The 22,650-nt window shown below is 45.8% G+C and overlaps 1 protein-coding gene across 1 annotated transcript in view; it reads left to right on the plus strand.

Annotated features, from left to right (window-relative positions):
* Positions 1–22,650, plus strand: part of C2CD3 (C2 calcium dependent domain containing 3) — a 126,886-nt gene that overhangs the window by 99,765 nt on the left and 4,471 nt on the right. The window contains exons 30-32 of the mRNA XM_027562924.1: positions 2,546–2,766; positions 4,872–5,790; positions 11,947–12,058. Of these exons, the coding sequence (XP_027418725.1) occupies positions 2,546–2,766; positions 4,872–5,790; positions 11,947–12,058 (1,252 nt within the window). The remainder of the gene's footprint in view (positions 1–2,545; positions 2,767–4,871; positions 5,791–11,946; positions 12,059–22,650) is intronic.

The raw sequence follows: 22,650 nt of genomic DNA on the forward strand, positions 1-22,650 counted from the left end.
GGGCATTGAGCGTCAGGCTGAGTTTGGACTTGATTCTCAAATGGAAAGGTATGGGGCTGGGAGGAAGAGAATGTGTGAAATTTGACAAAGCAAATATAAAACAGGATTTTTTTTGTAATTAATAACCTGTTGTTTGATTTCATAAAACAAACTCAAAATGAAAGATTAGCAAAATCTTTTTTGGTGGGACATGGGTTAGAATGGACTGAGCAGTTGCACTGTAGACTGGGGAACTGCTCAAACTTGTAAGGAAGTAATATGTTCAGTTTCTCGGGTTAGTAAGATGCTGGAGACTGCAGACCAAGTAAAACCATCAACAGTTTGGCTGCGTGTTATTAGATCATTCACATGACACACTGGAACCCAATGAAGAAAGAGAAGAAGGAGCTCTGCTTTGCCCTGGAGCAGTTTCTCTCAGCCTCGGCACCTTTGACACCTGAGCATGGGTTTTGTCTGTGGGGGCCTATCTGCGCATCGTAGGATATTCAGCGGCATCCCTGGTCTCTGTCCACCAAATGCTAGTAGCACTCCTCCCCCATTTGTGACAACCAAAAATGGCTCCATACATGGCCAGACGTCCCCTTGGGGTACAACCATCAGGCTACAAACCACTGCCCTAGAGGAGTGGTTCTCAAAATTTAGTGTGTATCAGAATCACATGAAGGGCTTGTTAAAACAGTGATTGCTGGAACCCACCCATAAGTTCCTGATTCAGTAAGTCTAGGATGGGGCCCAAGAATTTGCATCACTCAGGTGACGCTGCCGCTAGTCCTATAGCCAGGTTTTGAGAACCACTGCCGGAGACAGATTCTCTACAAAATAGAGATGAAACAAGATACTGTCAATTTTGCATTACTTCTTTGGGTTCATGAAGCCCTAAAACAAGTGTTTCATTTGAGTCACAGCAATCCTGTGAGACCTGCAGGGTGAGTATTACTAAACTTTTTTCACAGATGAGAAAATTGCAGCTTGGTGTCAGTAGGTTCCGTACCCAGAACCTCAAACAAGGGCAGTTGGGTTGGCATATTTTCTAAAGCTTCACCAAGTTTACATGTGTCTGCATGCTCCTACTGCAGGTATCTAATCTGTGTAGCATAAACCCAGATATAAACACCTAAGTAAATCTGTGATTTGATAGAGTTGTGGCTTCTAGTAATAGAATAAGGATCAGCTTTGTCCTCTCATTTAATTTAGATTCAACTCTAAGATACGCAGACTCTTCTTAACAAAAGGATAGAAAGACTGTTTACTTCACAGGGGGTTAATGTCTGTGTTGTGCCAGTTGTGCCAAGCACATTGAGAAACCTAGAGAAATAGAGAAGTTTGATATACTGTCTTCTGTTACCAGATGCTCATGGCCTAAGCAGGGAAGCTAAACTGACACGTAATGAAAAACCTAAGGGAAATTTTAAGGCAGGAGGTTAGATGCCAAGAGTAAAGGAGTTGAAGGGAGAGGTGGTCCACTGATTTGGGGCAGTGGACTCTGAAAGGGAGAGCTGTGACCTACACCTTAAAAAGTGAATAGGACAGGGACAGAGAAGAGAGCAGCTTGAACTCACGTTCTGGCACACAGAGGTATGAGGCAGAAATGAGCCCAGTTGGAACAGAGCCTTTACTATAACGGAAAAAGCGTAAGTCTTGGAGTTCCAGTTTCTGAGTAACTGTGTGCTACTGCGTGTCTGGACAAATCATTTAAATTCTCTGAACCTCACATTCCTTATTTGTAAAACAGTAATTGCTGGCCTCATCTGGTTGGATGAGTATTAAACAAGATAATGTATTTGAAAGCATAAAACATAAAATCCTATGCAAGTGAAGGTGATCATGGTTGGTGTGATTTCTCATTGGAATAGTAAGAATGAATGTGGCCCCATTAAAGACTTCTGAATTAAAGATTTTAAGTCATTTATTCATGTCTGTTTATCCATACAGCATTCATTTTTTGTGCCAACCACTGTCCTAGGTGCAGTAGATACAAAGGAGTCAGCACAGAGTTCACATCACATTAGGGGAAATTGATGTGAAACAAATCATGTGGTTGAAGAGTACAGAAGGAACTGTAGAGCACAGAGGAATGGCCCTTAAACCAACTTAGAGGGTCAGGGAAGGCTTGCTATAAGAGGTCACTTGCTTGAAGGATCAAGAATTGTTGTTGTTGTTGTTGAATCGCTGAGGCGTGTCCAGCTCTTGCAACCCCATGGACTGAAGTATGCCAGAAATGGTTTTAAGATAGTACGGATCAGTGCTAGCCCAGAGTTAGGGAAAGTGAGGACTGGAACGATGATAAGAATGGTTCCCTGTAAGGAGGTAGAATATTTGCTAGACATGAGAAGAGGAATTACATTAGCCAGACAGGAGGAGGAAATGTCCTTGGCAGTGGGATTGTAGTCGGTGAAGGATGAATTGGTGGATTGGAGAGAGACGGGCCCTTCTGTTATAGATCAAGTAAGTTCCTAGCTCAAGCAATAGAATGTCAAAGGAACATAAAAGATGCTCATAATCCTAGTAAATGACCCTTTTGTCTTCTCCCTCTCTTCTTTTGCAGGAGGAATCTGAGTGAGCTAGATCAGATGCAGCGGTACTTCAACCAGAAGCTCACCAAGCCTTTGCTTCCCCTCAGCCCTCAGACGCACACTGCCATCTTGCAGTGCCAGGAGAGTCAGACAGACCGTCTTCGGCCAGCAGCCAGCAGCCTAGACCCCGAGAGCCAGTGCATCCTGGAGAAATCCAATAACCTGGTGTTGCAAGTCAGCTCCTTAATCACGGGTATGGCTCTTGTTGAGTTACTGTCACTGGGTGCTTATTCAGAAAGCATTTAAATGTGTGCAGACAAGCCCTTATGACAGATACAGACCAACAACTGTGACCATCGTACTTACTTGCCATCTTCCTTTTGGAAAGAGAAAATGTATGCAATGGAAAGAGCACTGGACTAAGAGGCACGAGACCCAAGTTGAGTCCTTGGGGGTTTCTGGCACGGACGTACTATTTGACTCTGAGTATATGCTTTCCCTTCTTAAGCTTCAGTTTCCCCAACCAGAAAAAGGGTTGGGGGGAGTCGGTTAGATGATTTCTGCAGTGGCAGTTTCTGAACACATGCCACTGTGTTTTCTGAAAAACTCAACCACAAACATTAAAAATTTTAATTCTCCAAGGCCAGAAGACTACATTTTTAGCAAGCATCCCAGATGATGCTAGATGTTGGTGGTCCACAGTCCACCCTTTCAAAAACCCCTTAAAATGGTAATTCTTGCTTTACTGCATTAAAATTATTGAGAGAACTTTAAAAAATCCAGATCCCAGTCTGCACTACAGGTCAAGTGTAGCAGAATGTCTGAGGGTGGGGCCCAGGCATCAGGATATTTCAAAACTCTCTGGGTAATTCTGTTGTGCAGCCCAGAAAGAGACTGCTCTAGAACAAGTATTTCCAACTTGCCTGAGCATAAGAATCACCTGGGACACTTATTTTGAAATACGAATTCCTGGGTTCTGCTCTGCTCCTCTGAATCAGAATCTAGGGTTAAGGTCTGGAAAACTGTACGAAGCACACCCGGGGGAATACTGAGAAATCAACTAGATCAACATCTTTAGCCCTCACTTGGTATCACTTTTGCTCAAGCAAAATGTGTAGATTCTACAGAGGGATGAGTAAGTTCAGTTTTTTCCCTTTAAAAGGAGGAAAAAAGCCACCATGGTTGCTATTAAACACAAATCTAATCTTCTCCCAGATATATAACCTGTTGGTAACCAGAACCACAGCAGTGTACTCTGTATTTAGCTTCCACTTGCTTGGAAATAATCAGTCAGCTCTTTATTGATCACCAACTATGCCAGACATTATTGTGTTTCTAGTTCCAGCATTACACGATGGTGGATAAGACAGGCATTGTCTGTGCTTTCATCAAGCATACATTCTATAGTCAACCGAAGAAGCTGACCCCCAGAAAGAAAGCATAAGAGCACAACAGAGGGAGGCTTGTTTGAGGTGGAGGTGAGCGTGGATTAGGGGAATCCCTTTAAAGGTTAGAGGTAAAGAGAGCAAGGAGAATCAAAGGCTTAAAGCCGAAGGGCCTTAAAGGCAAGCTTGGGGGTTTAATCTTTATTCTGGAAGAAAATGGGGAGTTCTAAGCAGGGAATGACAGAAGGAGAACTGATTTTCAAAAGGAGAGAATGAATGTTGAAAGGAGCTACTGATTGCCTTTGTATGGGCTCATTTATGTTCATTCATCTCATGTATTTTTTTCCCCATGACCCTGTGAAAAAGATGGTGTTTTATCACGTTGTAAAGATAAACAGACTCATGATAATTTGCTCATAACCACAAAGTTGACAAGTAACGATAGAGATTTGAAGCCAAGATTGGCTCCAAAGCCTGTGCTCCTTTCACGCTGCCTCCATTCTCTCCGTGTATCTCCCTTGCCTTACCATTTGGGTGATGGGTATTTCCTTGCTTTTATTTTCCAAGTAAATAGTTCTACTAATTGTCATCAAATAGGTAAATAAGTGGATTCTCATTTTGGTTTTTGATATAGGTAATTACTGAAGTAAATGGAAGCTTGAACATGCCCACCAGGACTCCCAGCTCCCAAGAATTCCTGAGCATGAGCAGATAGTCTCTGAAAGCGTTTCCACAGATGTAACCACAGCTATAAATAGATTAGATTTTGGTCTTCTGATATTAGAATAAAGTGCTAGAAATTGTATTGCCTTGAATATAGTTTCACTGATTCTTGGGAGTGAATTAACTATTATCTTTGAGGTTTGTTCGAAGTCTGATTGCAAGACTCCATCTGAAACTGGAACCTGGTGTGGGAGAGTTGAGTGGTCTGTGGCCATACCTTGTAGTAAGAGTGATATCTGTTACTGTTCAGATCTGCAGACTCTCACCAGGAATTCTCAAGGATCTGTGAGTTCTCATCAAGCCAGGAGTAGAAGCAGAGAAGTCACCGCCCTCCCAGATGCTCAGGACAGAGGGACCATGCAAGAACGAAGCACAAGTCCAGACCTGCCATTGGCAAGAGCTCCAGATGAGGGCAGGAGCTCCCCACCTCCCTCCGCTCTTAAAGAGACTTCAAGTGGAAGAGGAAAGGTTCATGAGGCCCTGGAGCACACGGTACCCATCACAAAAATGCAGAGCACCGAGGACACCGAGGCAGGCCCAGCTTTCAGTGATGAGGACTATGAGGAAGACATCATCGAGCCCAGGACCCTCAATGAGATCACCACTGTGACAGACAAAACTAGCCCGTGGTCCAGTTTCACGTCAGATGCAAGTGGGGGCATGAGCCCTCAGCCTGATGAGGCCCAGAGGGAAGCCTTCTCTTGTCCTTCAGAGTCTTTCCCCAGAGAGGAGCTCAGGGTCAGAAATAGCTTTTTGTCCAGCCCGGAAAGGACTGTCAATGCCTACTTGCATAGGCAAGGTTCTCCAAGCCAAAGTACTGCGTCTTGTGAGGGTGTGGCCTCTAAGGCCAGGGTTGGAGAGCCTGCCTCAGCAGACCCACAGCTCACCTCCCACATGACCCTCTCAGGAGCCCAGCAGAGTGACACTTGTGTTGGATGGCGCTCACCAAAGGCGGACCAGGACCAGGGCCCAAAGCCACAGTCCCAGGCTAAGAAGGAAGTGGCCTCCGATGAGCTAAGTGACTCTGCTGATAGCTCTGAGAAATTCCCTCTGCAGCCAGCATCCCAAAACAGAAGGGAAAACCATAAGGAACCACCCATCACCTGCCCTGACATCAGGCAGAAGCAGACAACCTCTGGGTCAGAGGTGTCCACAAGGCAGAGCCTCCTGTATCCTTTGGTGTTTCCCCCAAGTAGCCCCTTAAGCCATCTTTAGGCATTTTGGATGCTGGTATTTAGACCAGCCACATGAGTGATAAGTGCCCCCCCCCCCCTCCCGCCCCCGCCCCAATCAAATGCACTCAGAGGCATGGGAATATCCCCTTCCTTCTGAAAACTCACCTTCACTAACAAGGTGCTGTGATTCTACCCTTATCATCGGGCCTCTGAAGCATAATGCTTTGCACTGGGTTTAGATGTTGGTAGCACATTCATTGGGCTTCCCTCATGGCTCAGTCGGTAAAGAATCCGCCTGCAATGCGGGAGATAGGGTTTGATTCCTGGGTTGGGAAGATCCCCTGGAAAAGGACATGGCAACCCACTCTAATATTCTTGGCTGGAGAATCCTGTGGACAGAGGAGCCTGGTGGGCTACAGTCCATAGGGTCACAAAGAGTCGGAGTGACTAAGCACAGCACCTTCATTAGCCTATCCTAGCCTGACTTATCTGATTAATTTCGGGTATTTTACACATGAAGGCAAAGCTCTGCATCTAAGGTATGAGACCGTTATTCTCAGTTGAAGTTTCAGGGGAGGGTATAGAGAAAGGGGAAGAAGAGTCCTACCAGTGATTGAGCATTTACCATGTGCTAGGTGCTTTACATACATTGCAAGTTCAGTTACCGCAAGTCTTTAAAGTCAGTATCGTGTTTTTGTTTGTGTGGTTTTTTTTTATATTTGTTTATTTTGGCTGCACTGGGTTTTAGTTGCAGCATGAGGGGTCTTTAATTGTGACATGTGGAATCTCGTTCCCTGACCAGGGATTGAACCCAGGCCCCCTGCATTGGGAGCTTGAAGTCTTAGCCACTGGAGCACCAGGGAAGTCCTTAAAGTCAGTATCATTTCTGTTTTGCATGTAACAAAACAAAGACTAAGAATTATAGTGACATCTACTATTTAATTTTTTTTTAGGCAAGGGATGGGGCCAGATATAGGGGAAGTGGGTACCACTGAAATGGTCTTTGCCCACACCCGCTAGGATGGCAGTGTTGGTCAGGAGAAGTGTATCTAACACTCCCTCTCTTCCTCCTTTGAAATGCAGATGGGCATGTTATGGGGAAAGGAAACCACTTAGGACCATCAGTAACCCTCTCATCCATAGCCTAAACAGCTGATTGATCAGCTCACATGATATCCCAGTGACAAACGGGTTATCGCATGGCCCGTGGGGAAGCAGGCTGCCTTTGTGGTGCTTTGCAGTGATTTCTCTACTAGAAGTCAGGGACCTGGCTTCGACCCTTCAAGACCTAGCTCTTACTACTTGTATAACTTTAGGTATATAGTTTAACCCTTCTGAGCCTCGATTTCTTCACTTATAAGATGGAGGTAATAATCCCTTATCGGACTATATGCCCCAGGGAAGTCAAGGGCCCTGTCATTCTCTGTGTCCCCAGACATTGCACACAAAAAAGGTCAGTAATATAGACTGAAGTGAACTGTCCGTTTCACAGGATTCTTCAGAAAATCAAATGAGTGGGAACGTTTGTACATACCACACAGATACGATTCTGGATGCAAGACAGACAGAAACCTGAGGGTTGGGGAGTATGGGCTCAGGAGAGACTTAAGCATGAAATGGCTGGAGGCTGAGCACTGTGAGCAGTCTGCTCGAGGTTCTTCCCTGCCTCATTCACCCTGGCTTCTAACGCTTCTGCCTCTGCAGTCAGTTTATGTGTGCTCAGAATTTAAGATCAGTGGAGGAGAAGTCACATGTGCCCAGGTCCTAAGCATACTGCTTTAATTTGGGCCTTCCAAACTACTCATTCTTCCAAAAAGTAAGGATAGCCAGGCCCTGTGCTGTGTAATTGCAGGCCCAAAAGCACAATTGTTAAAGTGCTGCAAATGCCAGCAATATGCAAATGCCACTCAATATGCCAGCAAATTTGGAAAACTCAGCAGTGGCCACGGGATGGAAAAGGTCAGTTTTCATTCCAGTCCCAAAGAAAGGCAATGCCAAAGAATGCTCAAACTACCACACGATTGCACTCACACGCCAGCAAAGTAATGCTCAAAATTCTCCCAAGCCAGGCTTCAACAGTATGTAAACCATGAAATTCCAGATGTTCAAGCTAGATTTAGAAAAGAGAGAGGAACCAAAGATCAAATTGCCAATATCCATTGGATCATAGAAAAAGTAAGAGAGTTCCAGAAAAACATCTCTTTCTGTTTTATTGACTATTCCAAAGCCTTTGACTGTGTGAATCACAACAGACTGTGGAAAATTCTTAAAGAGATGGGAATACCAGACCACCTGACCTACCTCCTGAGAAATCTGTATCCAGGTCAAGAAGCAACAGTTAGAACTGGACATGGAACAACAGACTGGTTCCAAATAGAGGAATACATCAAGGCTGTATATTGTCACCCTGCTTATTTAACTTATATGCAGAGTACATCATGAGAAATGCTGGACTGGATGAAGCAAAAGTTGGAATCAAGATTGCCGGGAGAAATACCAATAACCTCAGATACACAGATGACACCACCCTTAGGGCAGAAAGCGAAGAACTAAAGAGCCTCTTGATGCAAGTGAAAGAGGAGAGTAAAAAAGTAGGCTTAAAGCTCAACATTCAGAAAACTAAGATCATGGCATCTGGTCCCATCACTTCATGGCAAATAGATGGGGAAACAATGGAAACAGTGAGAGACTTATTTGGGGGTGCTCCAAAATCACTGCAGATGATGACTGCAGCCATGAAGTTAAAAGATGCTTGCTTCTTGGAAGAAAAGCTATGACCAACCTAGACAGCATATTGAAAAGCTTGGCCAACAAAGGTCCATCTAGTCAAAGCTATGGTTTTTCCAGTAGTCTTGTATGGATGTGAGAGTTGGACTATAAAGAAAGCTGAGCACCAAAGAATTGATGCTTTTGAACTGTGGTGTTGGAGAAGACTCTTGAGAGTCCCGTGGACTGCAAGGAAATCCAACCAGTCAGTCCTAAAGGAAGTCAGTCCTGAATATTCATTGGAAGGATTGATGCTGAAGCTGAAACTCCAATACTTTGGCCACCTGATGTGAAGAACTGACTCACTGGAAAAGACCCTGATATTGGGAAAGATTGAAGACAGGAGGAGAAGGGGACGACAGAGGATGAGATGATTGGATGGCATCACTGACTCGATGGATATGAGTTTGAGCAAGCTCTGGGAGTTGGTGATGGACAGGGAAGCCTGGTGTGCTGCAGTTCATGGGATTGCAAAGAGTCAGACATGACTGAGCAACTGAACTGAACTGTGCTATATAATAAGGACAGAGGTTTGGATCAAACCCTACCTCAAGAAGTTCCCATATGAGGTAGGAGACAGGTGATGACAGTAGCAGATTAAAACAGTACTTTTCTTGTGGGGGGTTTGTGAAAATTAAATGAACAAGGTAAACTACTTAGTATGGTGCTGGTAGGTAAACCGTGTTCAGCAAATGTTAGTGGTAAGCAAGTGCATGGTTGGTCAGATTTACACATTAGAGAATTCTCCCAGTGCCTTGTAGAGGGTGGATTAGGTCAGGAGAGACCAGAAGCAAGGAGACCAGGTAGGAAACTTGGGAGTAATAATAACAAATGAACAAAGTCTCACCTAAAGCATAGACTGCTTTATGATGAGGGAGAAGGGGAGGGATTTGATAGGATTAAATAGGGGCAGGGGATGAGAAAGACAAAAACAGAAAGATATGACTTAGAGATTTCTGTCACAAGTAGGTTATTTACCAGGTAGGGAACAGCGCACAAAGTTAATCTGGAGGGAAAAGGCAGATTTCCATTTTGCATATTTGCATTTTGCCTATGAGAGGAGGACATGCCGGCTTGGAGCTCTGCTATAAAGGTCAGTGTTTCTAGAAACAGACGAGGTTGGCAGGGAGAGCCACGTGAGACAGAGCCCTGAGGACCACCAGCATGTGAGGGCGGGGGGAGCAGAGACCAGAGAGGAGGGCTGGTCAAGAGATGGGGGCAGCAGTTTCAGGGAGTGGTGGTCACCCCCCCAATGCTTAAGGCGGATCCAGCAGAAAGTGGGCTTTTGTGTTAGGAGGACAGTGCAGAGGTGGGGATGGAAAGCAGGTTTCAGTGGGGGAAGGAACCAGTGGTAACTTTTCTCTCTCAACTGGGAAGACAGGAACAGCTGACAGTGATTGAGTACATGCTCTGTATCGGGCACCATTCTAAGCACTCTGCATGTATAACATCATTTCATCCTTAAAAGGTATTATATCCATCTAATGAAATTAAAAGACGCTTACTCTTTGGAAGGAAAGTTATGACCAACCTAGATAGCATATTCAAAAGCAGAGACATTACTTTGCCAACAAAGGTTCGTCTAGTCAAGGCTATGGTTTTTCCTGTGGTCATGTATGGATGTGAGAGTTGGACTGTGAAGAAGGCTGAGCACCGAAGAATTGATGCTTTTGAACTGTGGTGTTGGAGAAGACTCTTGAGAGTCCCTTGGACTGCAAGGAGATCCACCCAGTCCATTCTTAAGGAGATTAGCCCCGGGATTTCTTTGGAGGGAATGATGCTAAAGCTGAAACTCCAGTACTCTGGCCACCTCATGCGAAGAGTTGACTCATTAGAAAAGACTCTGATGCTGGGAGGGATTGGGGGAAAGAGGAGAAGGGGATGACAGAGAATGAGATGGCTGGATGGCATCACTGACTCGATGGATGTGAGTCTGAGTGAACTCCGGGAGTTGGTGATGGACAGGGAGGCCTGGCGTGCTGTGATCCATGGGGTTGCAAAGAGTCAGACACGACTGAGCGACTGATCTGATCTGAATAGGTGAAGGAACACGCCCAAAATGTGAACTTGCCTGAAGTTACCATCTAATGTGAGACCGATTACTGCTCGAGTAGGACTCTTAGAAAGGCAGGTGGTTGCTGGGCTGACAAGGGGAGCTTTGTGTTTCAAACACACCCTGGACACCTCACAGCAGAGCTGTTCTCCCCACAGTATCAGCTGACTCTCAGGCAGAGTCCCCAGCAGTCAGAGCAGCAACAACAGCTAGGCCCTACCTCACTGAGGTCTTGGAGGATGTCTGAGTTTAAAGGGTTCTTTTCATCATGGTCTCCAACTCCACTCCCACTCATTCTGTAGATATTTATTAAACATTTATTGTGTCCCAGGTACTATACTAGGTGACAGGAATGTAGTATGAAAAAGAGCTCATATTTGCCCTCCTCAAGTTCAAAGTCTAGCATTAGAACAGTATTAGACCAGTTTGCATCAGAACCATACTTAGCTTACTTAACAAACAAAAATGTAGACCATCAAAATAGTCCCCTCCCTCGAATTCCCTGGCAGTCCAGTGGTAAGGACTCGGTGCTTTCATTCCATGGCCCAGGTTCAATCCCTAGTCGGGGAGCTAAGATCCTGCAAGCCTCGAGGAGGGGCCAAAAAGATATTCCCCTCCCAAATTCAATCGGCACTTTGAACCAGTAGTACTGGGTCTCTCCAGAGCATACAGAGAAGTGCAAGTCCAGTACCTGCCTTCCAGAGCCCACGTCGCGATGGTGGGTCAGCTGTGCCCAATCAGAGCCATTTCTGCGTGTGAGCACAGAACGTAGGACAGGCCCTCCTTCGGCGCCGGGCACCACCTTCCAGCCTGAGGCACTGCCCTGGAGCTGCCTTCCCACTCTGACCCCGTCTGTCAGGCTCTGACCAGCAGGCCCTCAGCAAGAATCATCCAGTGCTTGCTGCCTGTCAGCCTCACGCGGGCTCTAGGGAGTTCGTGAGGTGACTGAAGGAAGTACAGTGCCTCTGCCTTTGAGAAGCTTAGTGAATACTGAGGGAAACGAATGGAGAATCATATCAGATTAAGTAAGCATTAACCTTTGTTTCAGACTGTGCTCTGGACTAGGAAGGAGGGATCATTGTGGGCTATAATTTAGAGAAGGCTTCCTGGAGAAGGTGAGATTTGAACTGACCTATAAAGTATAAACTGATCTATATCTATATCGTAACGGAGTTCACAGGGCCTCCTCAGCATAGGGAACCACTTGAGCAAAGGATTCATGGACAGGAGTAAGTTGGGTGGGGCTGGGGGCATAAAAGAGTGGTTGAGGTCAAAGGATACTGGTCAGGAGACGATTTCCAGGTATTTGTGTCCCTTAACTACCTTTACAGCCCAGAGCCCATTGTGGTCCCCAACTTCTTTCTACCTCCTCAGGAGTTGGCGGCCTCCCTGCGGATGCTCTCCATTTCCGCAGCTCTGCCACCACCAGCCACAACAGATCAGGTAAGAGGATACCCAGCCGACCTGTTTCCCGTAGAGTCATCTCTTCAGTGAAAGTGTACAGAATGCAGAATGGCCCCGGCCACACTCCTGTGTGGTCACAGTGGTTACTCTTGCACTGAGCTTATCCTGTGGGCACAGCAGTGAAGGAGCTCAGGAAAAGTGAGGAATTGCATATGTGTGAAGAGAAGGCATTGTTCGCTAAGATGACAGGTAGGAGAATTAGCACAGAAGCGGAAAAACAGGACTCAGCTAAGATACGCATATGAGTGCTTTGGAAGCCTCAGGCAGGAGATGCAAAGACCAGATTATTCATCATGCAGCCAAGTAGGCGCTTAGAACCTTGGTACAAATCCTAGCTGTCGTCTTTTCTGCCTTGGCACAGCACCTCACCTTTCTAATATCTACTTCTCGAAATCATTCAGTATTTACTGAGTACCTGTGCTGTATCAGGCACGGTGCTACGTGCTGAGTGTACAGTAGTAAATAAGGCAAATTCCCTGTCTTAATGGAGTACAAATCGTAAAGAAAAAATATTTACCAATTGTGACGAGTACTGGATGCTCTGAGAAAGAACAGGCTGTCTGAAGAGGCAGTGTTTGAGCTGAAAATGATCATGGTGGTACTGACCAGGTACCCCACACTGCTTAAGCGCTTTGTTAGCTCCTTTACTTCAGCAACCTTATGAAGTACATCCTTGTATCTCTGTTTTAAGAGGAGAAAACGGAGGCACAAAGAGGTAAAATAACTTGCTTCACACAAGTAGTGAAGTGGTAGAAACAGAACTGGAATCCAAGCATTCTGGTTTCACATTCTGTGTTTCTAACTACTGTACTCTGCTGAGGAGACACAAAGCCACTGCCTCGTGCAGCTCTTATTTTTAATTCCCCTTTTTATTATTTGGGCACCCAATTTATAAATGAAATTTTGGAGTAAATTTCTGTTGATTATACAGTCACAATGGTTAAGGTCATCTCACCTATTGTCCAGTAAAGACTTTTTTTAATTTTTATTTTATATTGGAGAATAAATGATTTAAAATATTTCAGGTATACAGCAAATTGATTCAGTTATATATATATATATATATACACACACACACACACACATTGTTTTTCAGATTATTTTCCCATATAGGTTATTAGAGAACATTGAGTAGAGTTCCCTGTGTTATACAGTAGATCCTTGTTGATTATCTGTTTTATATTTATTAACAGTGGTGTCTATATGTTAATCCCATACTTCCAGTTTACCCCTCCCACACACACACCTTTTGTCTTTGGGAATCATAAGTTTTAAGTCTGTGAATCTATTTCTGTTTGGTAAACCAGTTCATTTGTATCATTTTTTAGATTCCACATATAAGTGATATCATATGATATTTGTCTTTGACTTAATTCACTTAGTATGATCAACTTTAGGTACATCCATGTTGCTGCAAATGGCATTGTTTCATTGTTTTCTTTGGCTGAGTAATATTCCATTGTATATGTCTACCATATCTTCTTTATCCATTTTTCTGCCATTGGACATTTAGGTTGCTTCCATGTCTTGGCTATTTTAAGTCATGCTATAGTGAACACTGTGGAGCATGTATCCTTTTGGATTATGGTTTTTCCCTTGATATAAGCCCAGGAGTGGGATTGCTGGATCATTTGGTAGCTCTGTTTTTAGTTTTTGAGGAACCTCCATACCAACTGTTCTCCTCAGTTGGTTGTACCAATTTACATTCCCTTTTCTCCACACCCTCACCAGTATTTATTATTTGTAGACTTATTGAGATCCAGTCAGTCCATCGTAAAGGAAATCAGTCCTGAATATTCATTGGAAGGACTGATGCTGAAGCTGAAACTCCAATCCTTTGGCCACCTGATGCGAAGAAACTGACTCATTTGAAAAGACCCTGATGCTGGGAAAGATTGAAGGTGGGAGGAGAAGGGGATGACAAAGGATGATATGGTTGGATGGCATCACCAACTCGATGGACATGAGTTTGAGTAAACTCCAGGAGTTGGTGATGGACAGGGAGGCCTGGTGTGCTGCAATCCATGGGGTCGCAGAGTCGGACATGACTAAGCGACTGAACTGAACCAATGATAGACGTTCTGACCAGTATAAGGTGATACCTCATTGTGGATTTGATTTTCATTTCTCTGGTAATCAGCAGTGTTGAGCATCTTTTCACGTACTTTTTGGCCTTCTATCTGTACCCTCTGAAGAAATGTCTGTTTAGATCCTCTGCATTTTTTGATTGAGGTCTTTGTATGTTTTGGAGATTAATCCCTTGTCAGTTGCTTCATTTGCAAATATTTTCTCCCATTCTGTGGGTTGTCTTTTCATATTGTTTATGGTTTCCTTTGATGTGCAAAATCTTGTAAGCTTAATTAGATCTCATTTGTTTATATTTTATTTTCATTAGGAAGTGGATGTAGAGCTTTGAAAAAAGCCATTTTAGAGAATAATACATGCTGTGAGCAAAATGTATTAGCTTATTTGTTAATTATAATAGCTAACTCCTATTTAATGCTTACTATGCACTAGACCAGAGAAGGCAATGGCACCCCACTCCAGTACTCTTGCCTGGAGAATCCCATGGATGGAGGAGCCTGGAAGGCTGCAGTCCATGGGGTCACTGAGGGTTGGACACGACTGAGCGACTTCACTTTCACTTTTCACTTTCATGCATTGGAGAAGGAAATGGCAACCCACTCCAGTGTTCTTGCCTGGAGAATCCCAGGGACGGGGGAGCCTGGTAGGCTGCCATCTATGGGGTCGCACAGAGTCGGACACGACTGAAGTGACTTAGCCTAGCCTAGCCTATGCACTAGACATTATTCTAAGCACTTACATATATAAACCGATTTAATTCTCCCAAGCACCCAACAAGAGGGGTACTATTGTTATCTCCACTTAATAGATGAGAAGACTAATACAGAACCTCCCATACAGACCTATTGTAGTTTTTATTCTATAGAAACTGAGACAAATATAAAGTTAAGTATGTTCTCACCTGCCCAGGGTCTCCTAACCAGTAAAGAAAAACACATGACTCCAAACTGTGCTTTCCATTGCACCATTTTAAAATCATGACATTTGGCTTACAGTATAGTTTTCTAGCTAATTTACCTTCTTTCTGTAGGTCTCCTTTTGCAGTTAACATTTGAACATTTTTTGTGCTCTTCCAGAGCCTACTTTGATGACAGATGGAGTCGGTCCAGAAGTATCCCGGAAACCTGGGGTATAGTCCTGCAGAGATGTCTGTTCTTTCACTGGTTTCCTTCCCCACCTCTCCCTCATCTACCCCAGCACCATTTTAAGGACACCTCATTTATTTGGCACATGGATCAGTCTTAAGTTCCCACACATCTCAGTTTTTATCAGATATGTATTCCTGTCCTAGAGGAGGAGAGGTGCCAGTCCCCACCAGGAGCTCTGCATTTCTGGGGCCTTGTTTCTACGCTGGCTCAGGTCACTGGTTCATCTCCTACTCTGCATCTCCCCTTGCATGTCCTTTGTATATACATCAGCACTTACGCCAGCGGAGCAGGGCCGTGTCCAGCACCAAGCACAAGCTTTTGAGCAAGACCACCTATGAAGTGAAATAATGAATCTCACGTAGTGATCTTGGGCAGGTGACTTGGCCTTTCTCTCTCTTTTTTTTTTTTTTGAAGTAACATCAGGCTAATATGATTCTTACCTAATAAGAGGATGATAAGAATTACCCTAGAGAAAAAAAGCAGGCACTGTTAAGTTTCCTTTCCCTCTTCCCCTCCCGGCCAGGTGGGTGAAATGTCAGTGAGTTGTGCCCTGTAGGAAGGGAAGCCTTTGAATCACTGTGTCCAAGCCAAACAGAACTGCTCTTCCTGCTTTTGTGTTTCTGCCTTCATGATGTGCCAGCTCCTGGGGACTTATTGTCTTTAATCTATTAAATATACAAAGGATGGGAGGGGAAGATGTAAGAATGTTTACTTCAGTTAAAGGGCACGTCTAGTTCTGAGAAAGATAAGTCTCACACACTTTCAGCCTTGTTTCATTGTTATTTATTTTGGGTTGCCTTGGGTCCCCGTTGCTGCGCGGTCTTTCTCTGATTCAGTGTGTAGTCTCACTGTCGTGGCTTCTCCTGTTGCAGAGAAACTCTAGTGCACACGGGCTCAGTAGTTGTGGCACAAAGGCTTAAGTTGTCCCGAGGCATGTGGAATCTTTCCAGACCAGGGATTCCTGAACTGGCAAACGGACTCAACCACTGGATGACCAGGGAAGTCTGCCTTTTTTCTTTCTTTCCCACAACAAAACTCCATTGTTTGCTGCTCTCAGAACACCTGTCTCCTCAGGACCTCATCTTGGGTCCTAGTTAGGATAGCCAGTCGTCACAGTTCACCCAGAATTGTCTCATTCAGCATTGAAAGCCCCAGGACCCAGGCAACATCAGGATGTTGGCCATCCTCACTGGTTATGAGCCTCTCACTCCTTGATGTGTTTGTAGCAGTGTATTTTCTCCATCCTATGCTCTTGGCTTCATTCCTCCTTTACACCCTGGTCTCAGCCTATTACCGTTTCTCTTCAGCATGAAGAACTTCCTTCAGAATTTCATATAGTGCAGACCTATGGGAACTGATGCTCTCAGCTTCAGTTGGCTGAAAATATATTTTACCTTCATTTTTCAAACACTTTTTTCCACTGGATATAGAATCAAACTTGAATCGTGTTTGTTTTAGCATTTTACTTATTTATTTTTGGTCACTCGAAGGATCTTAGTTCCCTGACTAGAGATTGAACCCAGGCCCTCAGCAATGAAAGCTCTGCATCCTAACCACGGGACCACCAGGCAATTCCATTTAGAACTATCCCTCCACATTCTACTGACTTCCAATGTTTCAGGTGAGAAACAACTATAATTCTCATTGTTATATGAGAATCTCATGCCTCAAATGTTATATGACCTTTACTCTTTGGCTGCTTTTAATATTTTTGTCTCTGGTTTTTAACAGTTTGACTACAACCGTTCATAGTTGTAGAGGCAGGGGATTGGATGAGGAAGAAGAGCACATAGTCTATTCATCAATATTGATGATACTTTAGTTCTTAGGTTGGGTTGTGGATTTATAGATGTTCATTTTTATTATGCTTCATAATTTACGTCTGTTACATATTCTCTGGTTTGTTACACAGTGAAAACACAAAATCATATGTAATTTAAATTTTAAGAATGATTGAATGGTGACAAAATGGAGACACCGGCTTCTTCCATAGATTTGGCTATGAATGGATCAGAAGGATAGAGTAGTGGGTGCAGTAGCATCTGAGACGGGAAGTTTGTTTTTTGTTTTTATACGAAAGCTTTTTCTGAGTACCGAGTACAGTGACCAGAAGAGAAAGAGAGAAGAGGAAGATGCTGGAGAGGGAAAAAGAATAGAGAAACTGCGCCCTGGGTTGTAGAGATTGCATGGGATCCAGAGCACGTGTGGGTTAGCCTTTTGACAAGTAGAAAACTCACCCTGCAGCAGAGCACGTGTGGGTTAGCCTTTAGACAAGTAGAAAACTCCCTGCAGCATCCATGCAGGCAAAGAAGGTGGGCACTAAAGCAGATAGGGTTAGATGTGGTAATAGAGTTTCCCATCTGATGAAAGCTTCTGTTTGCTTGTCTTCTGTTTTTGGTTAGGTTTCAGGCCCAGTCAACAGCTCAAAGTGAGAGGTAGGCAGGGGAGGGCAGGAGCCTTGTCATGTATCCCCAGCTTGAGGATTCCATCTATTTTACCTCTTCCTAAGGCCCTGAAGGCTGAAGAGCCTTTGAGAAGCTGGACTTTTCTCAAGCAGTGTCCTGGGACAGCTATACAGTAGCTCACCTGGCTTCACAAGATCTAAGGGAAGGCCTAGTCTTTCTTCCACACTGAAACAGAGTACCTGCACCCAGGAGCTTCCCAGTCTCCACTCCAGCGTTTGTGAGGCTGGCATTTCCCCTCTGTCCCCCACAGTACAGTGGATACAGGACTCTGCGTGACCTTCGGCAGATCTTCTGATCTGAGTCAGTGTCATCTGTCAGATGGGGTTATAAGGCCTGGAAGCCTGGTTGTACTGAACGGAACCAGGTGTCACACAGAGAGGATAAGGGGAGCTCTCAGCCCTCTTTCCTCATGACTGTTTGATCTTCTGGTTTTCACCTCTTCAAGAAGCAAAAGAGGGAGAAGGATGGCGGGTCTGGCAGGAACACTCCAGCAGCACATTAGAAATTATTGGGTTGGCAAAAAAAAAGTTTGTTTGGGTTTTTCCATAACATCTTGCAGAAAAAATCCAAACCTTTTCGCCCACCCGATACTTATGAATCAGTCAGGTTCTATTTCTTCTTTCTCTTCCTTCTTTGTGATAAGGTAACTCTTCACCAGGACAGCTCCCGGGTTTTATTTATAGTTACATCTGGTTCTGTTTGCTTAGTTTCCAGGGGCAAACAAATTTTATCAGATTTCCTAAAAAGGAGGTAGAGGGTGCAACAGCGTTAATGTATGTGTTGTTTTCCCCAGGCTTACGTCTTCTGCTCTTGCACATGTTTCTTTGGGAAAGTCTCAACCACTTCAGTTAATTTCAGTTACTATTACAGTTTGACTCTCGAATCCTTACTTTCAGCCTAGACTTCTCTGCCGTGCTGTAGACACATGTGGGCCCAGCAGCATCCTGAAGTCTTTTAGTTGATGTTACAAACAGTTCAGCACATCCAGAACTTGAGCCTGTTACCTTCCTTTGCACACCTGCCCCTACTGCGTGCATCCCTTATCTCAGTAGATGCGATCACCATCCTGTACTTACCCTGCCAGAGTATATGTGTCATCTTCCTTTCCTCCTCCCCTCCTCCTACTCTTTATCCCCCACACCTACAGCCAGTCTATCACTGAGGCCTGTTAATTCTGTCCCCTAAATATCGTTGAATCCGCTCACTTCTCACCATTCCATTACCTCATCCCAGTCATCTCCATAGCTGTTTATAACTAGTCTACTCATACCCACACCCTCCACTACTGTGCGTCTCCATACTGCATCTCCACTGGGCTTGCCCGCTATAATTGACTTTTACCACACTCTGCCTCCAGAGGATGGAGGGATTCTTCAAGATTGTCAAAAAAAAAAAAAAAAAACACTTCCATATTCCTAAACCAGTTACTCAGTCCAAGTGCCCAGTTTATTTGACCTCTCAGCAGCATACGATACACTTGATCTCTCTCCTTTAAACAGTTTCTTCACTTGTTTCTAAGACATCAGTGCTTCTCGGTTCTTCTCCTCCCTTGTTGGCAGCTCCTGCTCAGCCACCTTTGCTGGTTTTCCTCATTTATTCTACTTGTGAATACAGGGGTGACCCAGGATGTGGTCTTATACTTCTCTATTTACACTTACTTTCTAGATGACCTTGTCTGATCTCAAGGCTTTGAATCCCATTTATACATTGAAGACTCATAATGACCATCTTAGCCCAGACCTGTCCTCTGACTCTAGGCTCATAGGTCTGGCTAACTATGTAGCATCTCAACTTGGATATCTAATAGGTATCTGAAGTTCAGCATACCCAAAACTCAGCTCCAGAGTATTCCTCAAATCTGTTCTTCAGTCTTCTCCATCTCAGTTAATAGCTATTCTCTCTTTCTGGTTTAGTTGTTCCTACCAAAACCCATGGAATCCTCCCTGATGCCTTGATTTCTAATCCACCAGGAAATTCTGGCTGCTCTGCCTTTAAATTCAGACCCAGCCAGTGCTCACACTCCCAGCATTACCTGGCCTAATCTGCCATCATGTCCCACCTCACTTGCCTTTCTGCTCCTGCCTTTGCCCCTGGCAACCCACTCCCCATGCAGTATCCTGTTAAGTTTTTAAGATGTTAAGTAAATCATGGGATGATTCATGTGACTCCTCCACTCAGAACCCTCCAGTAACTTAACACTGATGACTAGGAGAGCCCAAAGTGACCGGAGGACAGGCAGGCCAGAGAGTAGGAAAGTAAATAGGGCCTCAAACTTGAAATGGACATCTTTCAGCAAATTGCAAAGTCCTGAACTCTGTACACAAGTAGAGAAGGAGCTGTGGCCTCTTCCTCACCCCCACGCTTCCAAACACCCACACACCTGCCAAAGCTTACAGTTCCCCCAGGGGATTTATCTATATATGTTCATTTCAGTTCAGTTGTTCGGAGAAGGCAATGGCACCCCACTCCAGTACTCTTGCCTGGAAAGTCCCACGGACGTAGGAGTCTGGTAGGCTGCAGTCCATGGGGTCGCTAAGAGTCGGACACGACTGAGCGACTTCACTTTCACTTTCATGCATTGGAGAAAGACATGGCAACCCACTCCAGTGTTCTTGCTTGGAGAAGCCCAGAGACGGGGGAGCCTGGTGGGCTGCCGTCTCTGGGGTCGCACAGAGTCAGACACGACTGAAGCGACTTAGCAGCAGCAGCAGCAGCAGCAGTTAAGCCATTCAGTCGTGTCCGACTCTTTGCAACCCCATAAATCGCAGCACACCAAGCCTCCCTGTCCATCACCAACTCCTAGAGTTCACTCAGACTCACGTCCATCGAATCAGTGATGCTATCCAGCCATCTCATCCTCTGTTGTCCCCTTTTCCTCCTGCCTGGATCATCCGCTGTATGTTAAGTTCCACCAACTCCGTCAAGTTCGTTTGTCTGATGTAGAAACGCTGGACCTGGTGCCAGGGACCATGTCTTCAGGGAGGGCACAGTTCCTTGAGAGGCCCTGGCCACCAAACTACTCAACTGACTTTCTCAAATGCCATTTAGCCTATATTAGTACCGAACAAAACAAAGAGAGGGAGTACAGGGAGAGGCTGACAGAGCCATCGTGAGGGGTCCTGTAGGAGGCGGAAGACAAGGCCAGGCGTACGTGTCCCCTCGAAAGCCTTCAGTTGCCCAGCCCCCTCCCACCCAGAGCTTTCAGACATCACAGGGATCGAGGTGCTCCGGGCCAGCGGGGGAGCTGAGAGCGAACCTGCTCTCGTCCTGGCTCTGCTGCTGGCCTTCTGAGGTGCCACACAGTCTGGGGAGGCAGTACGGACCTAGTTTGTAGCTGTGCCTCCTTCAAAGACTCCCACACAGTCTTGTATAGCGGTTAAGTGCATGGCCTCCAAATAAGACAGCCTAAGTTCAGAACTCAGCTTTGCCACTTTCTAGCTGTGTCACCCAGCACAAGTTACCTAACTTCTCTGTGCTTCAGTGCCTTTATCTGAGTCCTGAGGCAGCTTCTTTTCTCCCAGGAGCTCAAATAATTTTCCTGTCCCTTGGTTTCCCTTCCCCAGCCCAGAGCCATTTAAGAGAAACACTGTCTTGCTGGAGGAACCCAGCCTACCACAAGATCACCAGGCCGGATGGTGGAGTCCAAGGGAACTTCCTGGCTGACCTGCCCTTCTTGGGGCAAGAAGCCTGACCCATTTCCTCCCTCTTTCAGAGTCCCTAGCCCTCTGCAGAGCCCCAGGAGGAGACCCAAAAGTCAAAGCGTTTCTGATTAGGGCCACACAAAGCTTTAGGGAGGAGAAGAGCTCTCTGGCCAAGGGTGTACAGAAGTCAGGGGACACAGCCAAAGTTGGCTGGTGGCCGCCCTGGCCCGAGTCAGCAGGCACCGAGAGGGAGAGGGCTTGCAGGGCTGCAGACAGGTGCTCGGCTGGAGTTGCCTGAGCAGCTCTGCGGCCAGAGTCTTCCGGGAGTGTCACTTTACCTTTTCCTGCCCAGGAACCAGGACTTCTGAGTCCTTTCCCCAGGCAGGGCATGGGTTCAGAAGGCTGAGGCGTCTTGATCTAGCCCAGCTTCCTTGTGCAGATTAGGAGACTGAGGCCTGGGCTGAGGGGTAACCCAGGGCCTGTGGAATAGGTCTGTTTTCAGGGAAGCCCTCTTGGAGGAGGGGAGGGAGGCATCAGGGCGTGAGGAAAGGTGGTGAGCGCCACATGACCAGAGCTCTACAACAGGATTACAGGGGGCCCTTGGAGCATGGAGCCCCCCCATGCTGCAGCCAGGCTCGGTGGTCAGATTTAGGACTTGCCTGTCAGGGCTGGGCCCCCGGCCTGCGCATCTTGTCCTCACTTACCCCCTGCTCCGAGTTACAGCTGCTGAGTCTGCTACTTCCTGCAGCACAAGGAAGTCCTAATCTCAGCCTTCAGACGGGACTCTGGGCACCGCCCCAGGGGAGGCAGCCAGCCGAGGGGGTGAAAGGTGAACAGGCGGCGGCGGTGCTGAGCCTCACTCAACTCTGTCAGCAGCGCCATCCAAGCCGGAACCGGACGCTGTTTACTTTCAGTTTTCAGCTCTTTGGAAAGTCACTTCCGGCTCCTGAGTCAGTGTTTATGTCATATAAGGGGTCTGCTCTGGAGTAAAGAGCAACTTCAGCCCTGTTGCCGGGCCCAGGAGCTCACTGGTGGGGGGGTGGTAGGAGGGGAGCACGGCCAGTGCTGGGCTTGCCTTGGGAGGCGCCGCACCCCCTCGCACTGCGCCTTAAGTGCGGTCTGAGAGCAGCAGGTCCTGGTTCTGCTCTCCGCTCTGGTGCTACTTGGCCCTTCCCTTGAGAGGATGGCATATCGGCCCAGAGCCTTGGTCATGTCTGAATTGTATTTCAGCT

Source organism: Bos indicus x Bos taurus, chromosome 15, assembly GCF_003369695.1.
Source record: "Bos indicus x Bos taurus breed Angus x Brahman F1 hybrid chromosome 15, Bos_hybrid_MaternalHap_v2.0, whole genome shotgun sequence".
NCBI lineage: Eukaryota > Metazoa > Chordata > Mammalia > Artiodactyla > Bovidae > Bos > Bos indicus x Bos taurus.